At 34.5% G+C, this 13,564-nt stretch overlaps 1 protein-coding gene across 1 annotated transcript in view; it reads left to right on the top strand.

Moving 5' to 3' along the window:
* The window catches only part of LOC145267002 (peroxidase mlt-7-like), a 77,017-nt gene that overhangs the window by 42,505 nt on the left and 20,948 nt on the right, over positions 1-13,564 (top strand). Inside the window, exons 10-11 of the mRNA XM_080122905.1 lie at positions 8,298-8,793; positions 11,262-11,419. Of these exons, the coding sequence (XP_079979031.1) occupies positions 8,298-8,793; positions 11,262-11,419 (654 nt within the window). The remainder of the gene's footprint in view (positions 1-8,297; positions 8,794-11,261; positions 11,420-13,564) is intronic.

Genomic DNA, 13,564 nt, shown 5'->3' with positions numbered 1-13,564 from the left:
GATTCAGCTAAAATCTCTCTTCTGTTTTCCTGTTTTTCAACTGACCACAATATGGTTGTCTTCAAGTCCAATGTGAACAAATTCTTGATGAACCATCCCCTTAAGTAATCCAATTTACCAAATTTCCACGACTAAAGATGAATACAACATGTTCCCCTTAATCACTGTGCACTCATAATTCCTCATCCTCGAGTGGCCTCCAGGCCTTGATAAGTGGTGAGTACTTTGTAAAAAAAAAAATAAAAATAAAAATAAAAAAAATGAAAAGTATACTAATAAATATTTTGTTTTCTAAAGAAACGAATATGATGATAATATTTCAATCAATAAATTAATATGTTGTGGTCATTTTTTATTAACATTTGAAGTCCCAGAATACATGACCATACGACGGTTAGGCATTGGTTGATTTAGTCACATGGTCACCAACATAAAACACGTGAAAGAGTACACTTCCATTTTCGTCCTTTTTTGGCGGACCGCTGAAGAGGCAACATGTTTGCCAGAATTCCTTTTTCTTTTCCTGTTTTTTTTTTGCTTTAATCACTAAAACGGCATTATTCGTTTGCTCACTGTTCATAGTTTGTTCAGAATAATTTGTAGAAAATGGAACTCTTTCTTTGCTATCAGACTAGTTCTGTTGAATACTCTTTGAGACACCGTACAGTAAAGCAGTTTCAACGTTCATATACTTATATCTATTTCGCCCATCCTTTTAAGTTCATTCTTTTCAAGCTTATCCTTTTCATATATCCACATATTAGGAAGAGCTGACATGTGCTTGCATGATTCAGTGTATTACGTGTGAACGCGAATGCATCCAGTTATCCATCCATCCATCTATCTATCTATCTATCTATCTATCTATCTATCTATTTATCTCCCCTCCCCTGATCCTCTCTCTCTCTCTCTCTGTATATATATATATATATATATATATATATATAAAGTGACCTTGTCAGTATGTCTGTTTGAAGAACAGTCTCTACTAAACTCCTCTATCAATTTTTGGGCAATAGACTTGAAATTTAACATATAGGAGATTTGGACCCATGGGGCAAATTCGATTTAGTCTTTAGCCTGTAAAATAGCTGCTAAGGGGTCCCAATTCCAAAAAATAAATGGAACTTGGCAGGCGTAAATCGATTTATAGTGCTCTTGTACGCATGCACAAATATACAATTATACATTAAAGTTGGTTCATTTTAAACTATTTCTTATCCATCTGACGATAGCTCAAATCATAACGAGTGCTATATATTTTGGTTTTGATTCTAGCTGATGGTACCCAAGTCATATTTTTTTTTACTTTCAAAATCAGTACTATATATTGGGTACAATATATTAATCATTAGAGAATTGGGTTTATAATAATAAATACGAAATCTGCATGAATTAAAATATCATATTTAAGCGTATTTTATGATGGGGCAACTTATTTATAAATACGTTTTTTTTTTGTTTACTTCTACTGTGCATTTGTCAGAACAAATAAGAATCCAATAACTTAGCTGTGATTGTGTCTGTTTGTTGAGAGGTTAAAGATAGATAACCATTTTATGGTGTCGGCCCTGTACGTATCTGTACATGTCTGTGCGTATCTTTTTTTTATGTGGAGGTCACCACTTATCAAGGCCCGGAGACCACTCAGGGATAAGGGTTATTGCGTGTACAGTGATCAATGAGATAGTATTGTAGTAATCATTAGTATTGGATATTTGATAAAGTGTCTAACTTAAGAGGGCGGTTTGTCAGGAATTTGTTTATGTTGGACTTGAAGACATCCAGGTTGTAGTCAGATGGGAAACAGGCAAACGGAAGAGAGTTCGACATTTGTGCACGTCTGAGAAAGAAGCTCTGCTCATGGAATCTACGTTTGGATTTAAGCACAGATAAAGAGTGGGGAAAATTAATAACAGTAGTTTCAGCCTGATGAGTGTTTCTCGTGAAAGATAATAATAATAAAACAAAAACAGACGAGCACCTGCCATGGAAATAACGATAAAACAAGGATAGGCTCGCAACGTCTCTCCTGTGGGAGAGAGGCTGCAGGGAAGAGAAAACGGCATCCCCCATTAAGCTACGAAGTCTATTTTGTACTTTGTCAAGGCAGGATAGGCTGTTTTTAGCAGCTCCTGCCCAGATGTGGCAACAGTACTCCATCCTTGGACATACTTGGCTTTTATACAGATAGAGAATTGCATCAGTAGTGAGATATCTTCTGAAGCAGTAGAAGGATCCCACCATTTTCCCAGCGTCCTTGGCAAAAGACCTGATGTGCGTGTTCCATTTCAGATCAGGAGTAAAGGTCAAACCCAAAAGCTTGTCAAAATATGGAGCCTCCCCAAGACGAGAGCCATTCATTTCAATTGATGCCAGATGGGATTCAGAGCGTTGATAATGTAAAGATAGAAGCTTGGTTTTGGATGCATTAAAAGTAACCAGCCACCTCTTCCCCAACTGTACCACAAGATCAGAAGAGAGAGAATTAGAGAGAATCTTGTCATTTACGGCCTTTGATGTGTTGCCATAGATGGTCGTGTCATCAGCATAGATGTCAACGAATGATTTAAGTATGTGTTTTGGGATGTAGATCAGGAAGAGAGGAAGTATGTGTTTTTGATGTAGATTAGGAAGAGAGTTGGGCCCAAGATGAACCCCTGAGGGACTCCAGCATTAATACTGTGGGCCTTGATTTCTGCCCATCAACCACTACTCTTATGAACCTATCAGAGAGAAATGATTTAATGATTGAGAAAACATTACCAGTTATACCGTAGCTGGAAATCTTGTGAAGTAGGCCCTTATGCCATACCTTATCGAAGGCCTTTAATATGTCAAGAGCAATTGCCCTGGAAAGAAAGCCTTAGTCAAGAGATTCACTAATTCTATGAGATATAACCGTTAGCACATCTGCTGTAGATCTTGCGGAGCGTAAACCATATTGCATGTCACTAAGAAGGTTGTTTCTGCTGAGGTGGTTGACTACTTCTTTATTTAATATGGATTCCAACAACTTACTCATGACACACAGGAGACTTATTGGTCTGTACTGAGAGGGAGATGACCGATCACCTGAATTCTTAAGTACAGGGCATACTGATGAGGTTTTTCAGGGTGTTGGAAAGCACTTCTTAAGGCAACACTTAAACAGTTTTGTAAGTATGGGGGCAAGTTCTGGTTGGAGCTTTTTTATCACTATAACTGGAATTCCGCCAGGGCCAGTTGCTTTATTGGAATCAAGGTTCTTGATTAGCTTGGCGACCTCACGCACAGATATTTGTATGTTGCATAGTGTGTTATCTGTTATAGGAGGAAATATGGGGAGTTAATGGACTTTGTCACATAGGGTAGAATTAGCTGCAAAGTTCTTAGCAAATGGTTTGGCCTTGTCTGATGCTGACGAGATGACCTCAGGTCCATTGATAATGGTTGGGATAGAATGCACGGTTCTGTTCAGGATCCTGTTTGTTATTTGCCAAAACTTGTGGGAACCAAGCCGCTGCTCAGTTACTTTGGATTTAACAGACTGAGCATATATCTCTCTTGCATTTTTTATTACTCTTTTACAGTGACTGCTGGCAGTCCTGAAAGCAACTTTAGTCTCAGTACATCTATTACGTTGGTAGCTATGGAAAAAGTGATTTCTGTGTGCAGTAGCAGCAGCACATTCTGGGGAGAACCATGGCTGACGGTTAGGTTTTTGTTAGAATTTTTTGGATGGTATTAATCGGTCTATGCCTACAATTAACCATTCGGTCAGGTCTGATACTATAGAGGACACATCCTTTTTAAACATGGAATGCAAAGGTAGATAAGGTATGAATGTACGGAAGCTATCCCATTCAGCCATAGAGTATCGATATACAGTACGGTGGAGAGGTATATCTGAAGACTTATTACATTTCATTTTTATCTGTACGTATCTGGACGTGTCTGTACGTATCTGACTTAAATGATTAATGATGGAGACAGCTGGACGTCTGGGGAGACTTGTTGTCACTAAGCTTCCAGAGAACACCACAGGTTTCCAATCAGATTTTTGATGACTTGTGTGAAAACTCCATGTGAGCCAATAATAATAAATAAAACTAATCACACAGACGTAGCTGGTACCTTCTCTATATCCCATTCCCTATCTCAGTTGGTTACATTTCCGACACGTTTCCCAGACCAGCACGATCAACATGCCTCACTTCTAGATCTCTTTCTGACAACGGTTCGCAATGACTGTACAACAAATGCCCACAGCCCACTCGGGAATGCTGATCACGCTGTGATAATGGAAGAAATCAGCCTAAATTCTCGCCCTAAAACTGAAGACCCACTACTCAAAACAACGAGGTATTACAAAAAGGCTGATTGGGAAGCCACCAGGGAGCTCATCAGAGATGCCCCATGGCAAAATATCTTTACTCGTCCAGTGGAACAGTGTGCAAATGATACCACTGAATGGTTCAAAACTGCTATTGAAGCACATGTTCCCGCACGGAAATTCTATAGCAAGCCCCACTCTCCCCAATGGTTTACTTCTGTTTGTGCAGCTGCCATATGTCAAAGGCAGCATGCATTCCGCAGATTCAACCGACATAAGTCCAGCTCAAATAAACAGAAGTTTATAGAAGCTAGAAATAATTGTAAGAGAGTGATAGAGACAGCTAAGACAGATTACTCTGAAACCACCAGAAAGTGCATCGAAGCACAGAAATTAGGAACCCGGGATTTTTGGAAAATCTACAACAGCGTAGTTAATAATGGACAGTCAACTATTCCCCCACTAACAAACAATCATGAGGTTGCTTGCACGGCTTGCTAGTCGGTTTGCCTCAAACTCCACACTGAACTCTGTACACCACTCACTCCCTGATTTTCCTCTGCGAACAGACGCCACACTAGACGATTTGAAAATCACCCCTTCTCAGGTACATGCTATTATAAAAAACCTAGACACCTCAAAACATGTGGACCAGATCTCATCCCGGCTGTGCTATTAAAAAAATGCTCTGCCGAGGTTGCTCCAGTTCTGTCCAAACTTTACAATAAATGCCTTAACGAATCTTGTTTTCCCGGCTGCTGGAAAACCGCCTCTGTGGTACCAGTCTTCAAGAATTCTGGTGAAATAACTGACCCACTAAATTATCGCCCCATTAGCCTCCTCCCGCTTTTCGCCAAAATATTTGAGTCCTAAGTTAATCAAGCTCTAGTCCAGCACCTAACAGCTGCTAAACTCCTGACTGACAAACAATATGGATTCAGGCAAGCCCGTTCAACAGCAGATATCTTAAGTGTAGTTTCTGAACGTATATACCGTTCATTGGATAAAACAGGGGAGGGTAGAGCGGTCGCCCTTGATATATCTAAGGCTTTTGACAGGGTATGGCATGATGGTCTTCTAAGGAAAATTAGATCATATGGAATCACTGGAAGAATTCATAATGTAATTAAATCCTTCTTAAGTAATAGAAAAATCAAAGTTGTCCTCGACGGTCGTATATCCAAACAATATGACATAAATGCGGGAGTACCTTAGGGGTCTATCCTTGGACCTCTTATTATTCCTGATATTCATAAATGACCTCCCTGATAAAATTGTTTCGGAGATGGGTATATTTGCCGATGACACCACTCTCTATAACAGATATGAGGGGAAAACAAATGAACACATATCCAAGGAAATGGCAGAAACACTAGAGGATGACCTCCAATCCGTAGTGGAATGGGGACAAAAATGGTTAGTCACATTCAATGCTGCTAAAACTAAGCTTGTTTCCTTCAATAACTACAAGAAACCTTCTCTACCACCAATAGCAATGGCCAAGAACACATTGCCTGAAAGTACTTCTTTTAAACTCCTCGGCCTAACGTTTACAGGGAATATGAACTGGAATAGATACATTGAGAGCATTGCCAAGGCTGCTGCAAGGAAGGTTGGCTCCTTCTACCGTGCTAGAAAACTACTTACGCCTGACAGTATCCTATACCTCTATAAGGCAACCATTCGCCCATGTATGGAGTACTGTTGTCACATCTGGGCTGGTGCATCTGCTGCTTGTCTCTCGCTCCTGGACAGGGTTCAAAAGAGAGTCGCCAACCTGATAGGTCTGAACTGTCATCTAGGCTTCAGTCTCTGTCCCATCGACGAGATGTTGCATCCCTCTGCCTGTTCTACAAATACTTTAATGGTGAATGCTCTGACGAACTGCAAACACTTGTACCTCCCCAACGTAAATACCCCCCGACAAACCCGACAAGCTACTAAGTCTCATCCCTTTACAGTAGAGATTCCTAGGTGCAAGAAAGCCTTTTACTCCAATAGTTTCTTCCCCAGAACTGCGGGTCTTTGGAACTCCCTTCCGGGATTCTGCTTTCCCAACTGCAATGATATGCAGAAGTTCAAGTGTAATGTTAACAAACATCTTTCTACTCATCTCCCTTCATAATGGCCCCGCTAATTAAGTCCCTAATAGTAGCCCCCTGCTTCAAGTGGCACTGTGCCTTGTTTGGGGTGAAAATTGAATTTAAAAAAAAAAAAAAAATTATGAAAATTTAATTTTTATGAGTAAAGAGAGAAGGCTTAATCTTTAAAACTGATTATGAAAAAAAAATAAAGGAATTTATTTATTTCAGTTTTACTACATACAAAAATAATCCCTTGGTTTTAATATTTTTTTTGAGACTAAAATAGGAATTAATCTATGGGCACACAGATTCAGAGGAGAGAGAGAGAGAGAGAGAGAGAGAGAGAGAGAGAGAGAGAGAGAGAGAGAGAGAGAGAGAGAGAGAAATATTAATACTTAAAGTCATGTTTAATTTTAAAACTAATGGCAAGCAAAATTGCTTGGCAGTCAATTAAGACACTTGACACTAACGGAATATTATCAGTCGATACTAAAACTGACTTTTTTTTATGAAAAAAGACACAGCGATTGCATCGTAACTGTTGTAGTAAGATGAGTGTCTACTAAACATTTAAGGTATTTAAAACCCTTGAATACAGAAATGGAAGACGGGGATAACAACGAATTTGTTCGCAAGCGATATGAACGCTGCCGAGAGAATTTCGACAACGAATCGGAATTACCGGTGATGGAACGTAAGTTAGCCATGAGAGATAAAAGGATATGGAAGTTAGTGATGTGGTTATCGGGATTTGGTATAAGAACAAAGTAGCTTAAAGGAAATTATAGAAGTAATAAGTGAATACACCAAGTGCTCAGGTTAGATAGGAGGAATGCCAAAGATATATGATATGGTCAAACTTTATTTTGTAAAACTTTATTCACATATTATATAATTAACTGGAATTTTTATTGAGATGAGTAATTTGTATTATTTATCCATTTATTTATTGCGGACTATTATCCTCATCTTCTAGTTGTTGTTGTTAACCTTCATCTTTTAGTAGATGATGGGGATAATAGTCCGCAATAAATAAATAGTTAAATAAGTATTTATTCACATATTTAAAATATCTAAATCTAACTTACATATTTCTTTTTTTACTAAAATTTTCCTCGATTATTCATTTCAGTTTCACCAGCAATATTTACTTTATATGTGACAGCAACCGTAGGAAATCAATTGTTATTGATATAAATAATGTTGTGTCGTAACACAATAGTAAAAGAAAAAAATGGAGTCGAGGTTGGTTTAACAAACGAAGTGTATTAACATCACAGGTACAAAGGTTGGAATACGGGTATAACTGACTAGCGCTCAGCTAGGGAGTGGAGTACTGTCGCCCTTTCTCACCGGTGTAGATATTACTGGCACCATATATATATATATATATATATATATATATATATATATATATATATATTTATATGTAAAAAAAAAAGGAGAACGTCTACCTAAAACCACTAACCTAGTTCTAAAACAGATCCTTTGTTTGATAAAATGCATGCCCATTGGCTGATAGGAAGGGGCGCGGTGGATACTAGAAAGCTGATTGGCTAACTAGAAATCCTCAACATATATAAAAACAAGAAGCAACCACAGAATTCGCGCATAAGCCTGACGAATCCTATAGTTGGATGAAACGCAGAATATTCAGTGTAGCTTAATCGCCATATATATTTTATAAATTACTATGTATATATATATATATATATATATATATATATATATATATATATATATATATATATATATAGTGAGAACCGGTGTAATTTCCCTTATGCATAGAAAGGCCGGTATAACAAATAATTTCATGGGCAACCTCAGTTAGTCCTGCTAGTTATAAATATATGGATAAATATTTGTAATTGTTTTATCGTTTTTTTTGTTTATTTTAGTGTATCAACCATATGTGGATGCCAGTGTCGCAAATGCATTTACGACCGCAGCATTTCGATACGGACACCTTATGCTTGATGATTTGATTTTCCTTGACCAAAATGACACAGACCAGTCACGAGCAAACACCAGTGGAATCTGCAATCGAGACATTGATTCATTTCCCTGTTACTCTACGCACACCGTTACTTTAGAGGAGTCACTTAGAAGTGCAGATAGAATATATAGCTGTAAGAACAGCGTTGATTCTGTCATCAAGGGATCCATAAATAGGGCTGCGCATCTATCCAACGACATGAGATTTGCAAAAACATTAAGGACGAAATTGGTGAATACAGATGACCTGATCAGTGTCAACATTCAAAGAGGTCGAGATCATGGTCTTCCTCCGTATCAAGTTTGGAGGAATTGGTGCGAACTGGATCCGATTTCCTTTGACTATCCATCAAATTCACACACTAGTTGTGCTCTTAGAAAACTGAAACTGATGTATAAGTAAGGGTTTTTTTTATTATTATTTCTTTGTTTCATTTATTTTTATTTTTGTTATATTTTATGTTTTACTTTTTTATTTCTTATTTTTTACTTTTAATTCTTTGCTTTCTAATTTTCAAACTTTTTTTGCTTTTAATTTTTTTCTTTTTTCTTTTTTCTTTTTTATCTTTGATTTTTTCTTGTAATTTTTTCTTTTTTGTTTTTTACTTTTTTGTTTTTTACTTTTTCTTTTTATTTTCTACTTTTAATTCTTTGCTTTTAATTTTTTAAACCTTTTTGCTTTTTCTTTTTTTCTTTTTTCTTTTTTTGCTTTTTTCTTTTTTACTTTTTCTTTTTTACTGTTATATTTTTGCTTTTTATTTTTTGCTTTGTGATTTTTTACTTTGTAATTTTTGCCTTTCCTTTTTTCTTTTTTTTCTTTTTTATTTTCTACTTTTAATTCTTTGAATTGAATTTTTTTTTACTTTTTTTGCTTTTTACTTTTTTATTTTTTACTTTTATACTTTTTGCTTTTTTATTTTTATTTTTTGCTTTGTTATTTTTTTTCTATTTTTACTTTTTCTTTTTTATTTTTTACTTTTAATTCTTTACTTTTTAATTTCTTACATTTTTATTTTTATCTTTTGCTTTTTTCTTTTTTCTTTTTTACTTTTGAATTTTCTTTTTTTCTTTTTTCTTTTTTACTTTTTAATTTTATTTTTTGCTTTTTTATTTTTTACTTTGTAATTTTTTTCTTTTTTCTTTTTCTTTTTACCTTTTCTTTTTTTAGTTTTTTCTAGTTTTTAATTTTTAGTTTCGGTTTATATTTTTACGTTTTATTATTTATTTATTTTAGTTTTTATTGTGTGCTTTTTATTTTTATTTTTTAATTTTTTGATGTTTTATTTTTAACTATTCTATCTTTTGTCTTTTTATCTTTTAGTATTTAATGTTTTTATGTTTAATTTTATTTTTCATTTGTTATTATTTTTCCTTTTTGCTTTTTATTTTTTAAATTTCATTTTTGACTGTTTGCTGTTTTTTACTATTTTATTTTTTGCCTTTTTAGTTTATTATTTTATTTCTTGCTTTTTTATTTTAAATTTTTTTGTTATTTGTTATTTTTTATTCGTTATTTTTGCCGTTTTATTTTTTATAATTTTATTTTTGCCTTTTTATTATTTAATGTTTTTGCTTTTTATTTTAATTATTTTAGTTTTTGCTTTTTTATTTTTTATTATTTTATTTTTTGCTTTTTTATTTTGATTATTTCATTTTTTGCTTTTTTATTTTTATATTTTTTTATGTTGCCTTTTTATTTTTTATTATTTTTATTTTGCCTTTTTATTATTTTATTTTTTTTGCTTTTTATTTCTATTATTTTTATTATTTTAGTTTTTGCTTATTTATTTTTTATTTTGATTATTTCATTTTTTGCTTTTTTATTTTTTATTTTTTTATTTTATACCTTTTTATTTTTTATTATTTTAATTTTGCCTTTTTATTTTTTAATATTTTATTTTTTGTTTTTATTTTTTATTTTAATTTTTAATTTTTATTTTTGTTTATATTTTTATTTTTGTTTTTATTTGTACTTTTTACTTTTCATTTTTTATTTTATTTTTTGCTTTTTTATTTTTAATTTTATTTTTTATTTGTTATTTTTATTTTAAGTTTTAATTTTTTTATTTTTGTTTACATTTTTATTTTTGTTTTTTATTCTTACTTTTTACTTTTTATATTTTACTTTTTACTTTTTATTTTTTATTCTTATTAAATAAATGAACAAGACACATGAATGGAATGATAGAAATTTGTGTCCAAAATTTTTGCACATATGGAATGTAGACAGGAGCTTTAGTGAATGAATTAGTGAATGGATTTTTTACAAAGACTTTGATTTAAATTTAATTTCAATAAAAAATTGTTTATTTTACTTGATTTTATACATTTCAAATGTGTTTGTAAACATCAGCTGGATTAGTTGAGCCTTGGTTTTGATTTTAAAGGCAGGAAATGCATATTCCATAAAGCAATATAAGTGGAGAGTTCTTCTTGGACAACACTAAATGACTGGATGTTTTTTGTTGTTGTTCTTTTACAGCATATCAACCCACCTTGCTTTCTCAGCAATAATAATGGAAACATGAACACAATTTATCTTATCTGTTTTGAGCTCGGCATAATTGATCCCATAGTCTGCATTGATATCCATTAGATAACTCACGCTGACACATTAAATGAAGAACTTTGATTTTCAGTTGTCATTTTAAAAGTTAGACCCTTCCATTAACTAACCCTTATTCTCGAGTGGCCTTCGAGCCTTAATAAGTAGCGACTCGCTTGTAAAAAAAAAGCAATCTTACTAATGTGTGAATTTGCACTTGATATTATTCATTATCCATATCTTTTTTTTTTTTTTTTTTAAATATTTCAACATAAGCTACGCTTTTCACCTTTTCTTTTTGTCATTTTCATATTTTATAAAGAACTGAAGATTCCATTGACTTGTACGTTGGAGGAGCCCTGGAGATCAAACGGGATGATGCTGTTTTGGGTCCAACATTTGCATGCCTTGTTGCCCATCAATTTTATGACTCTAAATTTGGAGACCGATTTTGGTACGAAAATAACCAATTCACGAAAGGTAACAGTTTTCTTTTCCTAAATGTTATATCATCGGTTTTTTTTTTAAATTCAATTTTCAACCCAAACAAGGCACAGTGCCACTTTGAAGGAGGGGGCTACTATCGGGGACATAATTTGCAGCGGTATTATGAAGGGAGATGAGTAGAAAGATGTCTGTTCACATTACACTTGAACTTTTGCATATCAGTACAGTTGGAAAAGCAGAATCTCGGAAGGGAGTTCCAAAGTCTAGCAGGTCTGGAGAAGAAACTATTGAAGTAGAATGCTTTCTTACACCTAGGGATCTCTCCTGTGAAAGGGTGAGATTTAGCTGCTTGTTGAGTTTGTTGGGGGTATTCACGCCAGGAAGGTACAAGTACTTGTAGTTCGTCAGAGCATTCACCAATAAAGTACTTGTAGAACAGACAGAGGGATGCAACATTTCATCGATGGGAGAGAGGCTGAAACTTAGATGACATTCAGGACCTATCAGGTTGGCGACTCTTTTTTGAACCCTGTCAAGGAGCAAGAGACAAGTAGCAGATGCACCAGCCCAAATATGACAACAGTACTCCATATATGAGCGAATGGTGGCCTTATAGAGGTACAAGATACTTTTAGGCGTAAGTAGCTTTCTAGCACAGTAGAGAGAGAGCCCAGCTTCTTCGCAGCAGCCTTGGCAATGTATCTATTCCAGTTCATGTTCTCTGTAAACGTTAGGCCGAGGAGTTTAAAGGAAGTACTTTCAGGTAATGTGTTCTCATTATGTGCTAAAACATGCAATAACAACACAAAAACAAGATTGACAAGAAATATTAAACGACTGAGACAGCTTTTATATGCAATAAAATTTTGTTTTAAATTTGATTCAGTTTTATGCTTGGAAGAAAAGAGAAAGGAAAGAATTGAAAGACGACTATATGCAAGAATACTTATTCCTTTTCAGTTTTTGGTGGTCTGGTTGTAGTTCTTACCAGAAAAATATCGTCGGCCTTAACTACAAAAGCGAATTTTATTCTCACTTGATGCTGTTTTCTCTTGGTCCCCTTTCGTCTCTCTTTTGGTTCACAAAATCTTGGCTATTTATCTCTCTGCACCGGCCCGCACAACACACTGGCCTTCTATTCCTTATTTTAATCATGCACGCTTTCCATTGGCCAGATTAATTATTCAGAAGGGTGTATGGAACCTATGTGCTCTTTTGTGCGATGCTTTTGTGTGACCCAACTACTTGTAATGGTCGGAAATTGCGCCAGTAACGGGTAAATTAAAGTTGAATTAGAGCTTTTTATTATACGAGAAATCTCGGGCAATAACCAGGTGTTATTGCTGATATAAACTGTTTGATTGGTACAACAAGAAAAAAAAACTTTGAGAACATTAATAATAATATTGTTTTGTGATGGGAAACGTTACATGTTATCGAACAGTAATGTTTGGTCAAAACTTTTAGAATTTTGCCATGTGAAAAACTTGTGTAGAAAAAGTAAATTTATGTGTGGAAAGTTACGTAATCAATATACACATGTGGATTCGCCAATTAGCCAATCAGGCTGAATCCGAGTTTGAAATAATGAGGATAGATTGGCTGGATGAGAAGCCCAGACTCCTCAAACCCCATACCACTACCTTCCAATAAAAGAGAGGTTTTTCATCAGTCGAGAGCAAGAATACCCAAATAAGGTTGAGAGACGGGGCTGTCCACTCTACCTGTGCCACGCCTCCTATTCACTGACTATCAGGCAAAGAAGGAGAGCAGAGACAATTGGTTGTCGAAAAAAAAAAGATTCTGTTGAGTCATTGTCGAAGCAAAAAAAGGGAGTGCATATATTTTTTTTTCTTTTCTTCTGTTCATAACTGTAAAAATAACATTTTCCTTTTATTCAGAATTTATTTAATAATTAACTAATTACAAACTAAAACACAAAATCTGGAGTCAACTACTTGTTGTGTACGGAATTTGTGACTTACTCAAAATGAATGATACCACTTTGAAATAATTTCTTTCAGGAGACAGTAAGCAGGAAAATATAACCTGCAACACGTGTATTCCTGGAGATTTGCGATTTTCACTTTGTTTTGTTTTGGAATTCTTTTATTTTTTCTACTTTTCGTTCTTTTCCTGCAAGCCACTGTTGAGGTGGGGGATAGAGAATTCGTGCAT

This window comes from Euprymna scolopes, chromosome 4, assembly GCF_053919585.1.
Source record: "Euprymna scolopes isolate OS-2025 chromosome 4, ASM5391958v1, whole genome shotgun sequence".
NCBI lineage: Eukaryota > Metazoa > Mollusca > Cephalopoda > Sepiida > Sepiolidae > Euprymna > Euprymna scolopes.
The sequence above is the reverse complement of the archived record's forward strand: the minus strand, read 5'-3'. Positions and strand labels throughout refer to the sequence as shown.